General features: G+C 40.2%; 1 protein-coding gene and 2 pseudogenes across 1 annotated transcript; all 3 read right to left on the bottom strand.

Annotated features, from left to right (window-relative positions):
* Window positions 1-1,989: 1,989 nt before the first annotated feature.
* LOC126084566 (olfactory receptor 11H4) lies at window positions 1,990-2,952 on the bottom strand. Its single transcript, XM_049899170.1, has one exon. The coding sequence runs from the start codon at window positions 2,932-2,934 to the stop codon at window positions 1,990-1,992; it is 945 nt and encodes a 314-aa protein (XP_049755127.1). The 5' UTR covers window positions 2,935-2,952.
* An 8,322-nt stretch (window positions 2,953-11,274) lies between these two features.
* Window positions 11,275-12,218, bottom strand: LOC126084509 (olfactory receptor 11H7-like; annotated as a pseudogene).
* Window positions 12,219-18,396: 6,178 nt separating this feature from the next.
* LOC126084502 (olfactory receptor 11H6-like) lies at window positions 18,397-19,384 on the bottom strand (annotated as a pseudogene).
* Between the last annotated feature and the right edge of the window lie 425 nt (window positions 19,385-19,809).

Genomic DNA, 19,809 nt, shown 5'->3' with positions numbered 1-19,809 from the left:
CCTATTTTAGTGGAAATCCCTGGATAGTGCAAAAGGTTAATGTGCTTGGCTGCTAACCAAAACGTTGGGAGGTTTGAGGACACCCAGAAACACCTCAATGTCCTCCTGATTAACTTCCGAAAAATCAACCATTGAAAAACATATGGAGCATCGTTCTACTTTGACACACATGGTGCCTCCACAAGTCAGAGTTGACTGGAGAGCAATGTTTTTTTTTTTTTTAAATCTGTATTTTTTGTTTTCCATGCTTCCTAGCACAAACCCTCAGCTCCAGTCAGGCCACTCATCTGTAGACACAAAATAATTCAAGGAGAAGATGTGGTTAATATGAGGCTTGAAAGCTAGAAGGAGAGGGGAACGAACATGTGCCGAGAGTCTTCTGTCTCTTTCTGTGCTTTGATCCTTGTAGAAATTGTCTCATTTAATCTTTACGAAATTCTTACAAGATATAAATTTTACCCATTTTACAAAATAAGACCCTAGACATAGTAAGTGTTAACTGTCTTTCTCAAGTGGCAGAGCAGAAGATGAGGTGAGGCTCCGTGGGTTAAAAAGCAGCCGGAGCCAAGGTGCGGGGATGATAGAGATTGGAAGAGTCAGGTGACTGTCCTGACTAAGCCTGAGGGTTGATGTTGGGAAGCAGTGGGAAACAAATAATATAGGTTTATTGGGGCCATATTATGAAGGCCAGACAGAGGAACTTAGATATATTGACTCTGAACTACTATTGATTTCCATCATGTGAAAGATCACCATATCACACCAGTGGTTGAACAAAGTTGAATTTTGGTTATTGGTTTGCCGTCTTGAGGGAGAATCTATGCCATGATAAACCATGGTCCATGTCAGGGTGTTAGAAAGTAGTTATTATGTGATTTGGCCTTTCGTTAGGTGATTTTGGGGAGAGCGTAAGGAAGTGAGTTTTTTCTGTGGATGCTGAGAGAAATCATTCTATGATTTGGCATCTTAATTTTTATCTATAAGGCAGTAGCAATGAAGTTGGGTTAAAGCTATACTTGGTGAAGAAAAAGCAGTCACTCATATAAGGCAGAAAAAGGGGATGTTTGGTCATTTTTTGTGATTTGGATAGTGGTCTTGTTTTGGACTCTGCTCAGAAGTGATTGTGGAGTGGTCTTGATTTTGTCTTGATCCATCCTGATCACAGAGTGGCCTTGTCTGAGACTGTGTTGTGTGAAATTGTGTATGTCCAGCAGAGGACACTCTGTCAACGTAACTGTGGGTGGCGGGCCAGCTCCTGTCAACACCAGGACCTGATAGTGTTAGGCCAGTTCCTGGGTGTCAAAAACTGCTTTTCTGTCTCTCACTGTATTGGGTATCCAGAAATGAAAAAGGCAATTCCTGTCCTCAAGGAGCTCCTGCAAAGGGAGGTACGTGTAAATAAATAAATTACATCCTAATGTAGTAAGTGTAATGACAGAAACCTTAAAGCAACTGCAACAAATTACTGTTTAGCATGTGTCAAAGTTTTATTTCAAACTTGTGACAAGGGAATTATACCTCTAAGAAAATCTGTTCAACGAGCTTCTTCTGGTCATGGTTTTTTCCTCCTTCTTTTAATAGAAAGAGGGTGATTAGATAATATTGTTAGACTAGGTATAAGAAACAAGTGTCCGTTAAAGGTTTAGAAATGTCCCATGGCTGGTTAAAGTCACTGCACCTTAATTATTCAGGAAAGGTGACTATGTTTGCTCTAAAACTGATGTTATACCAAAATCTAACTTCTCTCAGATAACAATTGCGTTGTGTCATTCCAATAAGGACAGACTCTAAAAAATTTTTACTCAGTGTTGAAGCCCAGTGAGTTAAGGTTTAAGTAGATCAGTACAGGAAAGGTATTTAAAGTTGGACATAGCAAATAGAATATCTGGCCCCTAACTCCTTAGAGTGAGGACTAAAAGACCATGGAAATAATGAGCACATCTTCACTTAGTTCTTCATTAGAACTTGGAAGTATGGCACATCTTTGACTCATGAATTTTGACTTATTCTCATTCTATCCAGGATATTTCTCAGGGCAAATTTCATGTCTTTATTATGAAGACTATAAATCAGGGGATTAAAGAGAGGTGTCAGTACTGAATACACCAGTGTGAGGGTCTTCTGCATCAAAGTCGGGACCCCATATGTAGGACTCACATACATTACCATGACTGTCCCATAGAAAAGAGACACCACAACTAAATGAGAGCCACATGTGGAGAAGGCCTTCCGCTGGCCAGCTACAGAGGGGACCTGAAAAACAGCTCTGAGCAGTAGAGTATAGGATCGAAGAATATACATAATAGTGACAAAAAGGACAAGGGAGCTCTGAGTGTAGAAAATAAATTCAGTAATGGGGGCTGGGGCACAGGACAGAGACATGAGTGGGTCCATGTCACACAGTAAGTGATCAAAGATATTGGGACCACAAAAGGGAAGTTGGGAGATGAAGAAAATTGGGATTGGGTAGCCAAGGAATCCAGTGAGCCAGCAGAGAGACACCAGCATGCCACAGATCCTCCTGGTCATGATGGTGGGGTAGTGCAGTGGATGGCAGATGGCCAGGTACCGATCATAAGCCATTACTGCCAGGAAGAGACATTCAGTAGTGCCCAGGGAAAAGAAGAAATAGAACTGGAGGAAGCAACCAGAAAATGAGATGGCCTTGGTCTTGGAGAGAATGTTGGCTAGCATGTTGGGAACTGTGGAGGAAACATACCAGATCTCAAGGAAGGCAAAGTTGCCCAGCAGAAAGTACATGGGGGTGTGGAGTCGTGGGTGGCATCTCACTGCACAGATGATGGCCCCATTCCCCAGCAGGGTCAAGACATAAACCACCAAAAGCAATGAGAAGAGGAAAATCTGCATCTCCCAGCAAGCAGGGAATCCCAGGAGAACAAACTCAGTCACAATGTGTGTTGCTGACCTGTTCATGGGTCTTAATCCTATGAAGAAAAAGAAATGAGTTTAGTCTGAGTTGCTCTGTTTCCTATGTATCTCATGGATTTTACCGAGAAGGGAGCTTGGCCTATAATGGAAAATACATGACGTATTCTGAGAGCAGATGGGAAGAAATTCCACCTTATTTTGAATTAATTGTGGCTCTAAATCTCAATATTATTTTGGCAGAATCCAGTGCACCTAGAATGTTCCAGAGCAGTGGTATCACCAGATGTGTTTTTCTTTTTATGCATAAGACCTTTTCTGCTTTTGACTTGTGTTTCCAATGTAGGTAAGAGGTCTTTATGCACAAGCTCATCTACTTTCTCTTATCTAGGCCACCTTGTTCAAAGCAAAACAAAACAAAACCAAACAAACAAATACCCACAAACAAGAACATATATTTTGAGGACAGCAGATGTGAGGTTGGATTAAGCCTTTGGCAACAGGATTAGTTGACTGATACATGGGGATAAAACCCACACCAGGACACTGGCCTTTCAGAATAGCCTAATTTGTCACAGACATCAGTACATCCAAGACTTGGGGCTATTCTTCAATTTTTCCTTTAAAGATTTTCTTTTTCCTACTCTAATTTTTTTTTTTTTTTTTTACTCTAACCGGTTAAATGGCACCTAAAAACAAAAACAAAAGAAAGAACAAAGAAAATACCAGCATAACAAATATCTTTGCTCCAAGATAAGGACAAGTGAGAATATTATTTTCCAAATATGTCTGACTTTTGCAAGTGTTTATTTTCAAGTTTTTTACACATACTATGCAGAAAGGATCTATCTTACTTTTCATATTCAGATCCTACCTAGCTGAAATAAAGAAAATGGTGTTTTCAATACAAAAGTTTAATTTATTTAGTGAGCCTTTTTAGGTGAATAAACCAATAAAAGAATTTTCTAAGGGGATCTGAGAAGAAGTGGGGTAGCAATTGTATCTGGTAGAATTTATTTCATTTTCTAAATGGGAGGAGAAGACATTTCCAAATATTTGGACAGGCATGTACTTTTCAGTAGCAACACGTTTATATATTTTAAGAGCTGAGCAAGCAAAATGCACAAATACGTGTGTTTAAACCACAGATGAATCTATTATTGATTAATATTCATAAAGCCCTGAATTAAGAGTCCTACCAAAAAAAATTAAAATGGTTGTTTTGATGTTGAGTTTTCTTGTCAAATTCAGATCTCTTGCCTTCTGTATTGGAGGTCACCAGTCACAACTTTGCCAGGAATGGAAGAGAAAAAACTCTGAAGAGCAAAGAAGAAAAAAAAAAATCCTTCAGAATGAAGACCTGGATTCCAACATCATTAGTCCCCTGTTGGAGGTTGTCTTTAAGGAGGCATAAAAAGGGAACAAAAAGAAGTTATAAAGTTGTTCATTTTCCAATCAATAATAAATTCAAAACACATATGTTTTCCATCCTCCCTGAATAAGTTGCTCAATAGATGATTCCTAGATTGTTATTTATGAAGCAGAAATAAATTGCTTTCCCTGCTACAGATTGGGAACCAAGTCCAAGCTCACAGATTTAAATCAGGGACCAGGATAGTAGATCTGAGATTCCCATCCTTTGTTCTGAGAATGAGCCATGCCTGCTGACTGTGAATAACATTTCAGGACACTGTCACTTCTATGCTGACAACTACATCTTTTCTACCACTGTATGTGGTTACTGATCTGTTAGCAACAGATTTTTTTCCTGTAGTCTTCGGTGAAAGTGCAGATAAGTAAGGGGAGCTGAACGGAAGAGCCCAAATCATCAATTTTCAGGTTCAACCTTGATGAAATGAACTGAACTCACTAAGTTCTGCATAAACCCTACCCTCTAAGGCTTCCAAAATTACTATCTGGGAATAGTTAGGTTATTAGAATGGAATATTCATCACTTTATGCTACAAACATACTGTTTCTCATGCTTTTGGGATTCATATGTCACCATAGTGGCCTACAAACCAGCAGATCTGCTCTTTCATAACTCCTTTCCACCACACAAAAAAACAACCAATTCATCAGTCCACCCACCCCAAGAGTGCTTGCCTCATTAAATAGGCTCCTCCTAAATGTTCCTCAGTTGACATACTGTGGTCTACTCAGGTAGCCTGAGAGAAGAATCATACCTCCTGATCACTCCTAGAGAATGAGCTAATTTTCGCAAAGTTGATCCCTAATAATCATAAAATCACAGAATTGGAAGAAACGGCGAGATGATCTATTCTAACCATTTTGCAGATGAAGCTCAGAGAGGGAACATGACTTTTCTGAGGTCACCTAGTGAATATAAGAGTCCTGTATTCACATATTGAACTTTTACACTGCCTCCTTTGAGTTTCTCCAGAGAAACAGTGATAATCAGAATTATAAAGTAAAAGGCACTCTGTAGAATATCACAAAGGTTTGCACAAACTGCTTTCAGCTACTAACCTAAAGATTGGAGGTTCAAACCCACCAAGCAGCACCATGGAAGAAAGATCTGGTGATCTGTTTCTGTAAAGATTACAGCCAAGAAAATCCTATGGGCAGTTCTGCTCTGTAACATATGGGGTCGCCATGAGTTGGAATCGACTCAAAGGCAACGACTGGGTTTTTTTCTTTTGGTAGTCTATCACAGCCATGGTTGTAACATGGAAATCACTCCTTTTCTCTTACATGTAACGATGGCTTTCCTGGCTCAGCTTGGAGAGAGGGATAGACACAGCGGGCTTGAACATAACTTCAGCAAAAAGCATCACCTTCTCACTGCCTCTGATGAGGAAAACCCTAGTTGAGGACATCATGTATTATTGAACCTCCTTCTGGAGACTCCAGGGTCTTGTTTTCTAGGAGTCTGTGGAGATGCTTACCATGTATAGCAGTTTTAAATCTGTTTTTCCTCTCAGAGATTTCTGTAAAACCCTGTGTATCTCTCCATGTGTTCTCTGTGGCTCCCCCAAGTTTCCCCTGGAGTGCACCCTCCTTGAGGCGTAACCATGTTTTAATAAGCTAGATCCCAGGGTATGGCTAGAGTTAAGGAAACAGAGAACCGAATCCCAGACTCACTGCTGTTGTGTCGATTGTGACTCATAGTGACCCTACAGGGCATGGTAGAACTGCCCTGTAGGGTTTCCAAGGCTGTAAACCTTTACAGAAAGCAGATTGCCGCATCTTTTTCCCACAGAGAGGCTGGTGGGTTTGAACTGCCGATCCTTTGGTTAACAGCTGAGAGCTTTAACCACTTTGCCACCAGAGCTCCTGAAAAACAGGAAGCCGGGGAAAATACCAGATAAATTTCAGGAGGCTTTCTATTGTAAAATGAGCCCTGGTGATGCAGTGGTTAAGTGCTTGGCTGCTAACTGAAGGATAGGTGGTTGGAACCTGCTGACCACCCTGCTAGAGAAAGATGTGGTAGCCTGCTTATGTAAAAATTACAGCCTTGGAAACCCTATGGGGAGGCTCTATTTTGCCCTTAAGGTCGGTATTAGTCGCAATTGATGGCAATTGATTTGGTTTGATTTTGGGGGTATTGCAAAGACATTATCACCTCTGTGGAGATCAGTGAAATTAAGTGCTGATTTTGCTCGTGAATCTAACTCTGAAACTGAGAGATGTTTGTGCACAAATTCTTCCTCAATAGCCTAAATGGAATGCGACAACACAGAGAAACAGGAATCTATTCTGTTGGTCGCTTTAAAATTAAGTCCACTCATTTTTCCTGGGTTCAGTCACTGTAATGACCAGGAGATTGGTATTAGGTAGAAACTGCCTGGAGTGACCTGATAATGAAAAATTACTTAATAGATGTGGCAGGAATTCTACGATTGTCCATATACAGAAGTCATTTAAGTGATTAGTCAAATTGTCAGGTTCCCCTTTGAATTCACTCTCCAAAAACCCAAACCCAAACCCATTGCCGTTGAGTAAATTCCGACTCACAGTAACATATAGGACAGAGTAGAGCTTCCTCACATATTGTCCAAGGAGTGGCTGGTGAATTTGAACTGCTGACCTTTTGGTTGCAGCAAGCTCTTAACCACTGCTCACCAGGACTCTGCAGTAGGCAATTTGAAATCAGTGCAAAGGTGAGCAGAGATTTACTTCCATTTTTTATCTTTTGGCTTTTGTTTTTCTTCTAAAAAGTTGCAGCTTCTTTCAAGGATCCTCTCAGTCTACTTCTCCTTTGAAACATGACTTCTGAGGAAAGGTGATAGAGATGAGCAATGAGAAAATCTTCACTTATAACCTGGGCCAGCTTGTACACGAAATTGATATTCAAAGACGGTCTAGGCCAAAGGTTCTCAAACTTTAACGTGCGTTATGGCAATGTTAAATTTTACCTGAGCCTTATGATTTCGGAAAGCAGAGGTGGTTAAAGAAATTTCCCCACTCTTATGTTCTAGAGAATGGTTCATTGCAAACAACTGACCAAGACTGACTTAATGATCTCCTCTTTAAATAAGCTTTAAAAGCAGTTGTTGTCAAGTCTACTCCAACTCATGGTGACCCCATGTGTGTCAGAGTAGAACTGTGCTCCTCAGGGTTTTCAGTGGCTGAATTTTTGGAAGCAGATTGTCAGGCCTTTCTCCCAAGGCACCTGTGGGTGGATTCCAACTGCCAACCATAAGGTTAGCAGCCCATTGTGTTAACTGCTTGCACCACCAGGGACTCCAGATAAACTTAAGATGGGCCTTTTCCTGCTTTATCTCTGCCTTTTCCTGCTTTATCTCCCTAACAATCTTTTTTAATTCCCAGGCACCTAACTAGAGAAAAGGAGCCCTGGTGGTGCAGTGGTTACGAGATCAGCTGCTAACCAAAAGTCCAGCAGTTTGAATCTACCAGCTACTCCTTGGAAACCCTATGGGGCAGTTCTACTCTATCTTATTGGGTTGCTATGAGTCGGAATTGACTTGACGGCAATGGGTAACTAGAGAAGAAGGTGCCCTGATGGTGCAGTGGTTAAGTTTTTGGTTGCAAACCAAAAGATTGGCCATTGGAACCTATCAGGAGAAAGTTGTGGCAGTCTGCTTCCATAAAGATTACAGCTTTGGAAGACCTATGGGGCAGTTCTTCTCTGTTCTACAATCTCACTATGATTTGGAATTGACTAGATGGCAACAGATTTTTTTTTGAACTAGAGAGGTCCTTTTCTCCCTCTCTCTTTCCTTAGGTCTCCCAGGATTCAGGTGACCTTATCATAAGAAAATGGCCAAATGGCCTTACTTGCCAAATGGCCTTACTCAAAAAGTTAATAAATAGCTTACCCTTCCCAGTGATTAACTCCTCTTAATTTCTTTTGAAACCTTCCTAGTTCTTGAACATCTCGCTCAATTGGCATAACACAGTTTATAAAGAAAATGTTCTACACTCCACTTTGTTGAGTAACTTCTGGAGTCTTAAAAGCTTGTGAGAAGCTATCTAAGATGCTCCACTGGTCTCACCCTGCTGGAGCAAGGGAGAATGAAGAAAATCAAAGACACAAATGAAATATTGGTCCAAAGGACTAATAGGCCACATGTACCACAGCCTCCACCATACTGAGTCCAGCACAACTAGATGATGCCCAGCTACCACTGTTGACTGCTCTGACAGGGATCACAATAGCGGGTTCCAGACAGGGCTGGAGAAAAATATAGAACAAAATTCCAACTCATCCACACACACACACAAAGACTAGACTTAATGGCCTGACAGAGACTGGAGAAACCCAGAGAGTATGGGCCCCGGATACACTTATAGCTCAGTAATGAAATCACTCCTGAGGTTCAACCTCCAGTCAAAGATTAGACACACCCATAAAACAAAATGAGACTAAATGGATACACCACCAGCCCAGAGGCAAGGACAAGAAAGCAGGAGGGGACAGGAAAGCTGTTAATGGGGAAGCCAAGGTCAAGGTCGAGAAAGGGAGTGTGTTGACATGTTGTGGGGTTGGCAACCAAAGTCAGAAAACAATATGTGTATTAATAGTTTAATGAGAAACTAGTTTGCTTTGTAAACCTTCATCTAAAGTACAACAAAAAAATGTAGCATACACACTGTAAAAAAACAGAACCAAAAAACTTCCCAGTTCTTTATCCCAGTGGAGTAGGAGATTCTGGTCCCTCTCTCTCCCTACCACAATAGTGTTGTTGTCATGTGCCTTTGAGTTGATTCAGACTCATAACAACCCTATAGGACAGAGTAGAACTGCCCCATAGGATTTCCTAGGCTATAATCTTCAAGGGAGAAGATCACCAAAGAAATTTTTCTTTTAATAGCTTGAATCCCTGTGAGAAGAAAACACTTTAAAGCAATGTGTGTCTAGCAACAGGGGAAAAATTAAATAAATTAGGTTAATTCATACAATAGAACATTATTCAACTGTGAAAAAGAATGACATGTATCTATTTGTATTGGCCTGCAAAGAAGCTCACAAAATGTTAAGAAATTAAAAAAAAGTTACAGAATAGTCTGTATAATATAATCAGTTTAAAGAAAATCAAAGCTTTATATTCGTATGCATTTGTTGGTGTCTATATATATATTTTTTTATATATGTACAAGCCTAACTGTTACTAAACTTGTTCCTTGTAGGAAGTGGGATTGTGGAGAAGGATGATGGGAGCTTTTTACGTTTAACTTTATACTTCTTTGTATTGTTTGAAAATTTTGTAACAAACATGTACTACTTTTTTAGGAATACAGTTTTATTAAAAGGATACAAAAGAAGAGATGCCTAGGATGAGGCCCAGGAGGGTCCCTGACACAGAGCTTCTGTGTCCTTAGGATGTGTTTTCCCTCCTGGTGCATTGATGTCTATCTACCACCAACCAGGAAGCTCACTTGAGCTTCAGTGTCCAGAGTTTTTATTGGGGTTCATTACATAGGCATGATTGATTGAATTATTGGCCATGTCACTGAATTCAATATCAGTCCCCCTTCCCATCCCAAAGGTCTAACTGATATTACAGGTGGGTATTTCTGGGATGACCAGCCCGCACTCAACATGAGTCACTTCCTTAGCTTAAACTCTCAGGTGTGGTTCAAGCACTTACATGCCAAACATTCAAGAAAGTCTGATGACTCTTAGTATTAATATATGTTCTCCTTATCCACGTATTGGAAAGTCCAAACCAAAATTTTAATTTTTATCAAAACTAAAACTTATTCCCACATACTGGGTCTGACTTAGGGTTGATTTGCTCCTCCCCACCTACCCTTCCGCTCCCCCTCTCTCACATTGCTAGGCGGCTGCTGGTTATTTAGGTTTGGGGTGGGGGAGAAGTAAGGCCTGGAAAGTTCTTCTTTGACCGTTATATCTCTATTCAGGCACTTTTGGCTTCTAGCTGTGGCAAAAGTCTGAATGTTTTCTCTCACAGGGTGCTCTTCTTTGGTGGTGAATGGTTGCCTCAAATGCCATTCCCTTATATGGACAACACTTCCCTGGCTGGCTACTTATGGCTTCCTTCTCATCCCAAGATTCTGGTAACCCAGACTCTCTTTTGGCATTACTTTACTTCCACAGGTAGTACTTCTGGGTGGGATCCCTTTCAAGGATGGCCCAAATTGCTTACCTTCCGTGAGGTTGACCTAGGCCAAATGTGGGTAGTCTATATTTGTCCTACTCTTGATGGAGTTCAGTTTGCTCCCATTACAGCCCATCTCTCTCTGCTCCACTCTCATAGCCAGCTCATCAACAGCATTTATACCTTTTTTTTTTTTTTCCAGATAGAATCCAGGGACAGTCTTGCTGTCCCTCAAACTCCAGTGAACAAAGTCAAGCTCTCTGAATGGTTTTCTTGATGTACCCCTCACTTCGCTTAGGGAGATCACATAGCACACTAACGACTCTCATCAAGGATATTCTTACTAATGGCCTCCATCAAACTTCCAGTCTCCATTTGTACACTGTTGATGAGGATGATGAGCTAAGATTTCTGAGAGACTGATTCATAATCTCTTAGTATGTCCAGCATTGATATGTGGAGATTCTGCCAAAAATACAAGACATGAGGCTTACTGTTACATGGCTTTTAAAAAAAAGTGATAGGAAACCACGTAAGAAAATAACTTGATTGATTTATCTTTCCAAAGTTGTGCGGACTTAAAAAAATATCAAAACCTTCCTGGATGAATATTAAGATCTTAAAGTCATTTTTATGATGTGTTGGGGGGCTAATCTTTTCTCCCCATGGAAACACATATCTGAAACTAAAAGGGAATCAACATATGATCAATACACAATGAGTTTGGCTTTGCACAAATGATCTGTGATGGTTATGAATAAAGCAAAGTCAGTTTGAATTAGAGAAAGAGGATTATTCTCTCACTGACAGTAATAAATTCATTGGGTTGTACAAAGCCTATTCATGAGCTTTGGGTAATTCTCATCCCACAAAGGACGTGATGGACGGCATATTTCATGTCCTTGTTGCGTAGGCTGTAGAGGATAGGGTTTAAGACTGGTGTCACTACAGAGTATATCAGTGTGATGATCTTCTTCATAGCAACTGAATTGCCAGACATGGGAGTCACACACATCACCATTATGGTTCCACAGAACAGAGATACCATCACTAAGTGGGACTCTCAGGTAGAGAAGGCTTTTCACTAACCAGCTGAAGAAGAGACTTGAAGCACAGATCTGAGCACCAGGGAACAGGACCCAAGGATGTAGAAAATGGTGAGAACGATAATAAGAGAGCTCACAGAGTGGAATACATGCTCTATGATGGGTTTAGGGGCACAGGACAGGGCCATCAGTGGGTCCACATCACACAGGAAGTGATCAATGATGTTGGGACCACAAAAAGGTAGTTGGGAAATGAAGAAATGGGAATTAAATGTCCAAGGAAACCAATGAGCCAACAAAGAGACACCAGAATGCTACAGAGCCCCTGGGTCATGATGGAGGGATAGTGCAGCGGGTGGCAGATAGCCAGGTACCGATCATAAGCCATGACACAGAGGAAGAAGCATTCCATTGTGCCCAGGGAAAAGAAGAAGTGGAACTGAGTAAAGCAGCCAGAGAAGGAAATGGTCTTGGTTTTGGAAAGAAAATTGACCAACATGTTGGGAACTGTGCAGGTCACACACCAGATCTCTAGGAAGGAGAAGTTGACCAGGAGCACATACATAGGGGTATGGAGTCGTGGGTCCCACCTCAGCGCACAAATGATGGCCATATTCCCAGTCAGAGTCAAGATGTAGGCCAACAGAATCATCAAGAAAAGAATGAGCTGCATTTTCCAGGGACCAGGAAAGCCCAGCAGAACAAAGTGTGTTACAGTAGATATCCCTGATTTATTCATGGTCCCCAGACTGTGGAGAGAAGACAGATAGATAGTGACAATTGACTTTGCTGCTGAGGCCGCCTGAAGCTTTTCTTGGGGCAGAGAGTTTGATTCATGCAGGCAAACATACGGATATTCTAAAAAAAGTCTTGAATGAATCCTTCCGTGTTCTGAATGAATCTTTAGGCCCTGATTCTTTGTAAATATACACTTCCAGGCTACTTGAACTTTCTGTGGCAGTGGACAGTCAGTTAAATTTCATCTTCTTCTGATATTAAGAAGCCTTGAACCAGAGGAAAAATGGTTTGTCTTTTACCTAATTTTTTTCCAGTGAAAGCTGTTTATACACAGCAATTACTTAGTGCTATTGACATCAAAATGTGATGATATGCATATCATCATCAAATTTTCTAATCAGTTTGACTGACTTGTGCTTTTACATTATTTTAGATTCTTTCTTGGAGCCATTTCCATTAGAAGAATTTATTTTCAATCCAATACTTTTGAGTGATACCAGAAAAAAAATCCATAAGGATATTCAAATGATAAAATTCTTTATGTATATATATTAAAGACATTTAAATTGGACTCCAGCTCATTTGGCTTTTAATCGTTTGTTTTTAGCAATAAAAAAGTCACTATGGCCACTTCTGAAAGGCTGATTGTTAATTTCACATCCTTCATAGACATTTAAAAAGATATGTCATTAAATATAAATATAACATATGGGATGTATTGAGAAGGAAATTACAATCACTAAAGAGATTCTTTTCTAAAGCTCTTCTTACTATGGCTGCCACAAGTTTTGCTTAGAATTCACGATTTGGAAGATTTTATTTTAGTCCACTTAAAAAACAGCCCCCAAAACAACTGAATACAAGAGAATCAAAGATATTGTTTCAAAGAAATATTATTTACCCTCTTAAAAAAGTTTCCCCTTGTTCCGTTTAGAACACCATTACCAAAGGAGGTTTCTTTTTAAGAACAACATGTAACTCAGAGAAAAGAACACAGCAATAGCTTTAATATATTAGAATCTCCAGAAAAATTTAAAAAGATAACTTTAACTTTTTGATTGATAAGAGGAAAATTTACCTTAAAAATCTTTTTCATATAAGTGGTGTATTTTGTGACTAGGTTGATTTAGTTTCCTGTATTGAACAAAGGGTGAAGGTATATAAATAAGAGTACTCACTAATATAATTAAATTGAAAAAAAAAAAAAACCCTTCTATTCAATGCAGTTATATGAAATAAGAGAACTATATTATGAGTGTTGCAGGCTCACTAAATTCATAAGGCATAAAGTTTAGTAACCTCTGAGCCTATGTATCTAGAAGAAACCATAACCTTTCTATTGGGTTGGTTATGTCAAACCAGGTTGTAGTCTAATGGACAAGAAACCAAGAAGAGAAGGGAACTGAAAGATATGTATACACATATACACACACACATATATTTTGTTGTTAGGTGCCGTCGAGTTGGTTCTGACTCATAACGACCCTATGTACAATAGAACAAAGCACTTCTTGTCCTGAGCCATTCTCATAATGGTTGCTATTCTCAAGCCCATTGTTGTAAGCACTGTGTCAATCCATCTTGCTGAGGGTCTTTGTATATAAAATATATAAATCCTAATTTAAAATGCTTTTTTAAAGTAGGATTTTTGTGAACAGTTAAATTAACCTGCATTGATGATCATTGTGGTGAAGCATCTTGAAAAATGGTTCCCTACCATAGGAGTTCTATGTTGAGAAAACCTACGGCCGTCGAGGCGATGCCCACTCATAGTGATGGAGTAGAACTCCCCTGTAGAGTTTCCAAGGAGTGCCTGGTGGATTCGAACTGCCGACCTTTTGGTTAGCAGCTGTAGCACTTAACCACTATGCCACCAGGGTTTCCAGGAGGTCTGTACGTTCTCCATTTTTCTAAGCAAGAAACAAAACTCAACAAGTTTGAGAAAGCAGTGATGCAGAGAACAACCATTATCCCTGGAACAGAGCAGCATCAGCAATGACTCTGAACTCAGTCACAGACTTTGACCGAAAATGCAGAAGGCTGAACTCCATGCATTTGAGCCATACATCGCTCTAGTTGACAAACAAAGAAACAAGCAAAGAAACATAAACAACCTTTCAGAAACTGCTAGTCAGCCACAGGGAAAGCATGAAAAATGAATTTCACAGATAATTTTAAACGTAACGGTAGGAAGTAGGTCCCAATATATTCACCATTAAACTCTGTGGGAAATCTTACTCCTCGTGCTGCCCGATTTGATATAAGTATTAACATTTTTTTTTTCTATCACCTCATCTGAAGTTGCAGTTGAGTAGTGGACCAAGAGGGGAAAGCTGGTGAGAGGAAACAAACAAACAAATAAGAAAATTCCAGTTTTCTTTTGGTTTCTAGCCTCAGTAGATACAGTTAGCTCCATACTGTTTGGCTCAAATATCTAGAAGAGTCAGATGGTTTCTGGTCACCCGGGAATGACTTTGGATCCCTTTTTAGTGCACTTATTTTGGTGAGTGTGAATTCCCCGTTGATCTAAGTACTTTGTGGGATTTTTTAAAAATTTTGTTACTGAGCTGAAGAGAAACTGATGTTCTTTGGTACTTGAAATCATGAGCATATTGAGTGAACGAATGTACAGGTGGATAGGCGCAATGTGGTATATCATAGCAGAAACGCCAATCAGAGGAGACGTCCCGTACATACCATGAAGCTTTCTTAGGTCAGCCTGAACAGAGTCTGTAGGGAGGTCACAAAGTTTCTCTTCTCCCCTGGCCCTAGTGTGGAAACCCTAGAGAGAGCTCCATGCTTGGCTTGTTTCTCTTCCCTTGCTCCATGAGATTCTTGTGGCCTATTTCCCACAGAGTGTGTTGAAACTGAGCTCTAGTCTTATTTTATTAGCCACTGTTGAGAATCCTCAAGTCTCTTGCAACTTTTCATGTTTTCCCTAGGGATTTTCTTATTTGTTGTCTTAGGGTTTCTTTCTTTTATTTGATAAATTGATCCCTAGGGATTATTAAAAATAATGTGCAATTTTAACTCTAAGGAGACCCCGTAGTCTCCTCAAGCATCTCTCCTTGTGCTTCTCAAACAGGGTATGTGATTTTGTGCCATGAGATACACAAATCCTTCAGTTAAATGTTTTCCTGAAGGGCCAATTTTATTTAGAGAAAATAATTTTATATTATACTAAATACTATGGAATAAATCCGTTTCTGTCATTCAATTCTGACTCATAGCAACCCTATAAGACATAGTAGAACTGTTCTATAGGGTTTCCAAAGCTGTAATCTTTACAGAAGAAGACTGCTATAGCTGTCTCCCATGGAGTGGCCGGTGGGTTCAAACCACCAACTTTTGGGTAGCAGCCAAGTATAAAACCACCATGACTAGGAAGTATAATTTACAATGAACTTTAAGATAAATCTTTGGATTTAAAAAATTATTGTTCCAACATGCCCTATGTTCTCTGACCACTGTTGTTAAGCGTGCACAGGTGGAAAGATTGAGAGACACGCTGCTGGAGCATTTCTTCCCTTGGCACCCAGAATGTCCTTCTTCCTCATGAACCTCATTCTAGCCCCTGGGGGTTCTCTCATTTTAAGTAGGTTGGCCTCTCAGCTGATGGTCTTCCTGTTCAGTATGGGGTTTGGGCACAAACATGGAAATCTTGGCATTGTTTTCTGTGCACACTTTTCTGCTTGAGGCTTTGCCCTACAGCCTTCTGAGAGGCATACATTGCTCTGTGGATGACATGGAAACCGCTGCACACAAATAAAATATGCTTAGGTTATTGTCTTCTATATATATGCCAAATGATATTAGAATCATCATAGTCAGTTTGGGGAGGATGAGTTCTACGTATTTCCTGGCACATCTAGGAGAGAACCATCCGTGAAGGAGGCCTGAAGGGCTGCGGGGTGGCCTCATGTCTTCTGTGGTTGCAGTCTGATGGATTTGCTTCTAGTTTTATCAAGTTGTCATTGTCAGGCAAACTTTAAAACTCCTCCTACCAAAGTTAATTTACCACTTGTTTCTGGGCTGTGACTGTGGAATATCATTAAGTAGGCAGAAAATGACTGTTACATCTGGGAATGTAGGGGTAATCTCGGTTTGTATGTAGTCTTTAGTCATTGACAACATGAAAGAATTAGAACAGGTGGGGCTCAGGAATTAGGAATGACAATGAACATTTTATGCCATTATATTAATAATAAAACATTGTTTTAATCTCCAGGATATGTGGTATATAGAACTCAGTCTGATTTCATATACTCAAAGATTCTCTTATTTGTCTGCAATTCATAAGTACCTTCAATCCATATGGAGTTAATCGACATCACAGTTATTATCACAGGTTATCATCAAAGGAAATTTCAAAGTGATTGCTGGTCCAATGTCGTGTTAATCCAACAGTCTAGCAGAACTTTGCGACACGTATCACATTAATAATTAAGCTCCTCTTGAAGAGCTAGTATGAGCCGAGGAACCAGGAGACTATTACAGTTCACAGTCCAAGGTGTATGGACATAAAACAATTAGGAAGCAAGGTAAGGTTGAATATAGCAGAATTGACTGCTAGATATTGTGGTATTCTTCTCAGTGCTGAACAGCCTGCCGTCAAAACCTGCCTTAGAGTCCCCTTTCCCGCAGACACATTCTAGTATGACTTATCAAGTTTTCTCCTGGAGGTGATAAGGCCATTTAAAAAGATTCCAATATAGTTAGGACCCAATTCAGTATAAGCAAAGAATAAATTAATGTTTGTTTATATGACTGTTACTCTGCATAAATAACTTGCTCTATTAGAAATCAAATTGAGGAATTTAGATATATATTTGGCTAGTCTTGATGATAGAATTAGTACCCTGGAGATTTATTAATTTATTCATAGGTATTTGGTTTGTGTCTATTGTGTACATTGCCCTGATTTGGGCATTTAGGGGGAAGCAAAAGATATTTAGGTTTTAGTCTTGCTCATAAAAGAACAGCTAAGCATCCCGCAAAATAGTATGCAGTTAAACGGTCAAATTGCAGATAAAGATAAGTTCCAGGGAAAGGAGAGTTCAGGGAGACATCAGGTATTATCTCATGGAAGAGAAAGGGTTGATTAAGATTTACTTCAGTAGATAGACAGGGACAAGTGCTCAAGGTCAGGGGAAGCACTACGATTAAAACACCCAAACCCAAAACTAAACCCACTGCTGTCAAGTCAATTCTGACTCATAGCAACCCTGTAGGACAGAGTAGAACTGCTCCATAGGGTTTCCCAGAAGCAGCTGGTGGATTCAAACTACTGACCTTTTGGTTAGCAGCCAAGCTCTTAACCACTATGCCACCAGGGCTCAGTTGGGAATAAATGTGTTTAAAAGAAGTAAGAAGGCTGATCATCGTGAAGTACAGGGTCATACAGTGGATAAGTGGGAAAGAAGACTTGGACCTAGCAGTTTATCGAATAGACTTTGAATGACAGATGAAGAGTTTGCACTTCATTCATAATTGATAGAGATATGAAGCACACTCTGTTTTTGGTGTGAAAGAGAACCTCAAAGAATGAAAGATGTCCATTGCTTTTTTTTTTTTTTTGAGGCTCCTTGGCCCATTGTGTTTAAGAGTATTTATTTTCTGAACTTAGAAGATTCCTCCCTCTCTTGAAAGGCTTCAGGAACATGTGCAATCAATTCCTTCTGCCAGTCAAGATTAAAACCAGCAAAGACACATCCTAGAAAAAGTACATATAACATACATAGAACAACCCTACATAATTACTCAGTGAACTACGCATATTTAAAATGTTTTACTGAATATATCATCAGTGAACTGAACTTGATCTGCCAAAAACCAAACCAAACCCACTGCCTTTGAGTTGATTCTAACTCATAACGACCCTATAGGACAGAGTAGAACTACCCTACAGGGTTTCTAAAGCTGTGAATCTTCACAGAAGCAGGCTGCTACATCTTTCTCCCATGGAGTGGTTGGTTGGTTCTAACTGTGGAGCTTTCAGTTAGCAGCCAAGTCCTTTCATCACTGTGCCTCCAGGGTCCACTGAACTGTTAAGGAACAGTGAAAGAGAATTCTCTCTCTTAAATATAAGCCAGTACATGATGGACTGATGCCATTCTCTATGGTTATTATAAATAACACAGGCCAGAAGTGACAAACTCAGTCTCTCTTCCAAAGGTGTCTCAATTTTGGCTAATTCATAATCCTAGGACTTTCTTTAGGGCATCTTTCATCGCCTTGTTTCTGAGACTATAGATAAGGGGATTTAGTAGGGGAGTCAGTGCTGAGTACACCCAAGTGAAGATCTTCTGCATCCCTGCTGGGTTCCCTGATGTTGGATTTACATACATAACTGTAAGACTTCCACAGAATAGAGACACCACCATCAGGTGGGACCTGCATGTGGAGAAAGCTTTAGTTCCACCAGCTCCAGAGGGAACACGCAGAACAGCTCTGAGCACCAGGGTGTAAGATTCCAAAATGGAGAGGAAGGGACCAAAGGTGATCATTGAGTTGAAGGTGTAATGGATAAGCTCAATAGAAGGTGCAGGGACACAGGCCAGTGCCAACAATGAGCCTGGGTCACACACAATGTGGTCAATGATATTGGGTCCACAGAACGGAAGTTGGGAGATAAGGACAATGGGGACTGGATAGCAGAGGAATCCACTCACCCAGCAAACACAGAGCAGGATCACACAGAAATTTCCAGTCATGAGAGAGGGGTAGCACAGTGGGTGGCAGATGGCCAGGTACCGATCATAGGCCATAACTGATAAGAAGAAACAGTTTTACCCAATGAAAAAAAGAAGCAGAATTGGAAGAACCAGCCAGACAAAGTGATGGCCTTAGTCTCAGAGAGGATGTTGACCAGCATATTTGGGACAGTGGAGGAAACATACCAGATCTCTAGGAAGGCAAAGTTTCCCGAGAGGATGTAGATGGGTGTGTGGAGCTGCCTGCCCCTCTCAGTGCATGGGCAATAGCCCCATTCCCCAGCAGGGTCAGGAGATAGACCACCAGGATTAACACGAACAGGAAGTTCTGTGTCTCCCTTTGACCGGGCAAACCCAGAAGGACAAACTCAGTCACGACATGCATTGTTCTGTTCTTGGCTCTCAAAGCTGTTCAAGAAACAGAAGAGACCAAGGAATGAGTAATAATGAACATTAGTAGGATAAGCTAAGAATTGGTTGAAAACGTCCTAAGCATTTTCACATAGGCTATCTCATTTGGTCTTCCTCACGGCCCCTTGAGCTATAGGGAAGTGTGTTTTATTGTCTTCTTCTTCTTCTTTTTTTTCTTTACAGTCAAGAAAACTGAAGCTCAGAGAGATTTAAGGAGTTTACTTGAATATGCAAAGCCAATAATTCCTAGTCACACTGGCCAATTGGAGGTTGGTTTGGAATAAACACCAGTTCTTTTAAAATGTTCCTTCAATTCTAAGTCTTAGTTTCAACTTTAATGGTAGAATCAGGGCCTCTTGGATAGCCTACATATAAGTGTAAACTCTGGACCCACTCCTTCATTTTGAAGCAAAATTGAGTATAAATTTGAAACAAAAATATCTGTTAAGTTGCCTTCTTACTCAGAGT

This window comes from Elephas maximus, chromosome 10 (genome assembly GCF_024166365.1).
Source record: "Elephas maximus indicus isolate mEleMax1 chromosome 10, mEleMax1 primary haplotype, whole genome shotgun sequence".
NCBI lineage: Eukaryota > Metazoa > Chordata > Mammalia > Proboscidea > Elephantidae > Elephas > Elephas maximus.
This window is presented reverse-complemented; position numbering and strand designations above follow the sequence as displayed.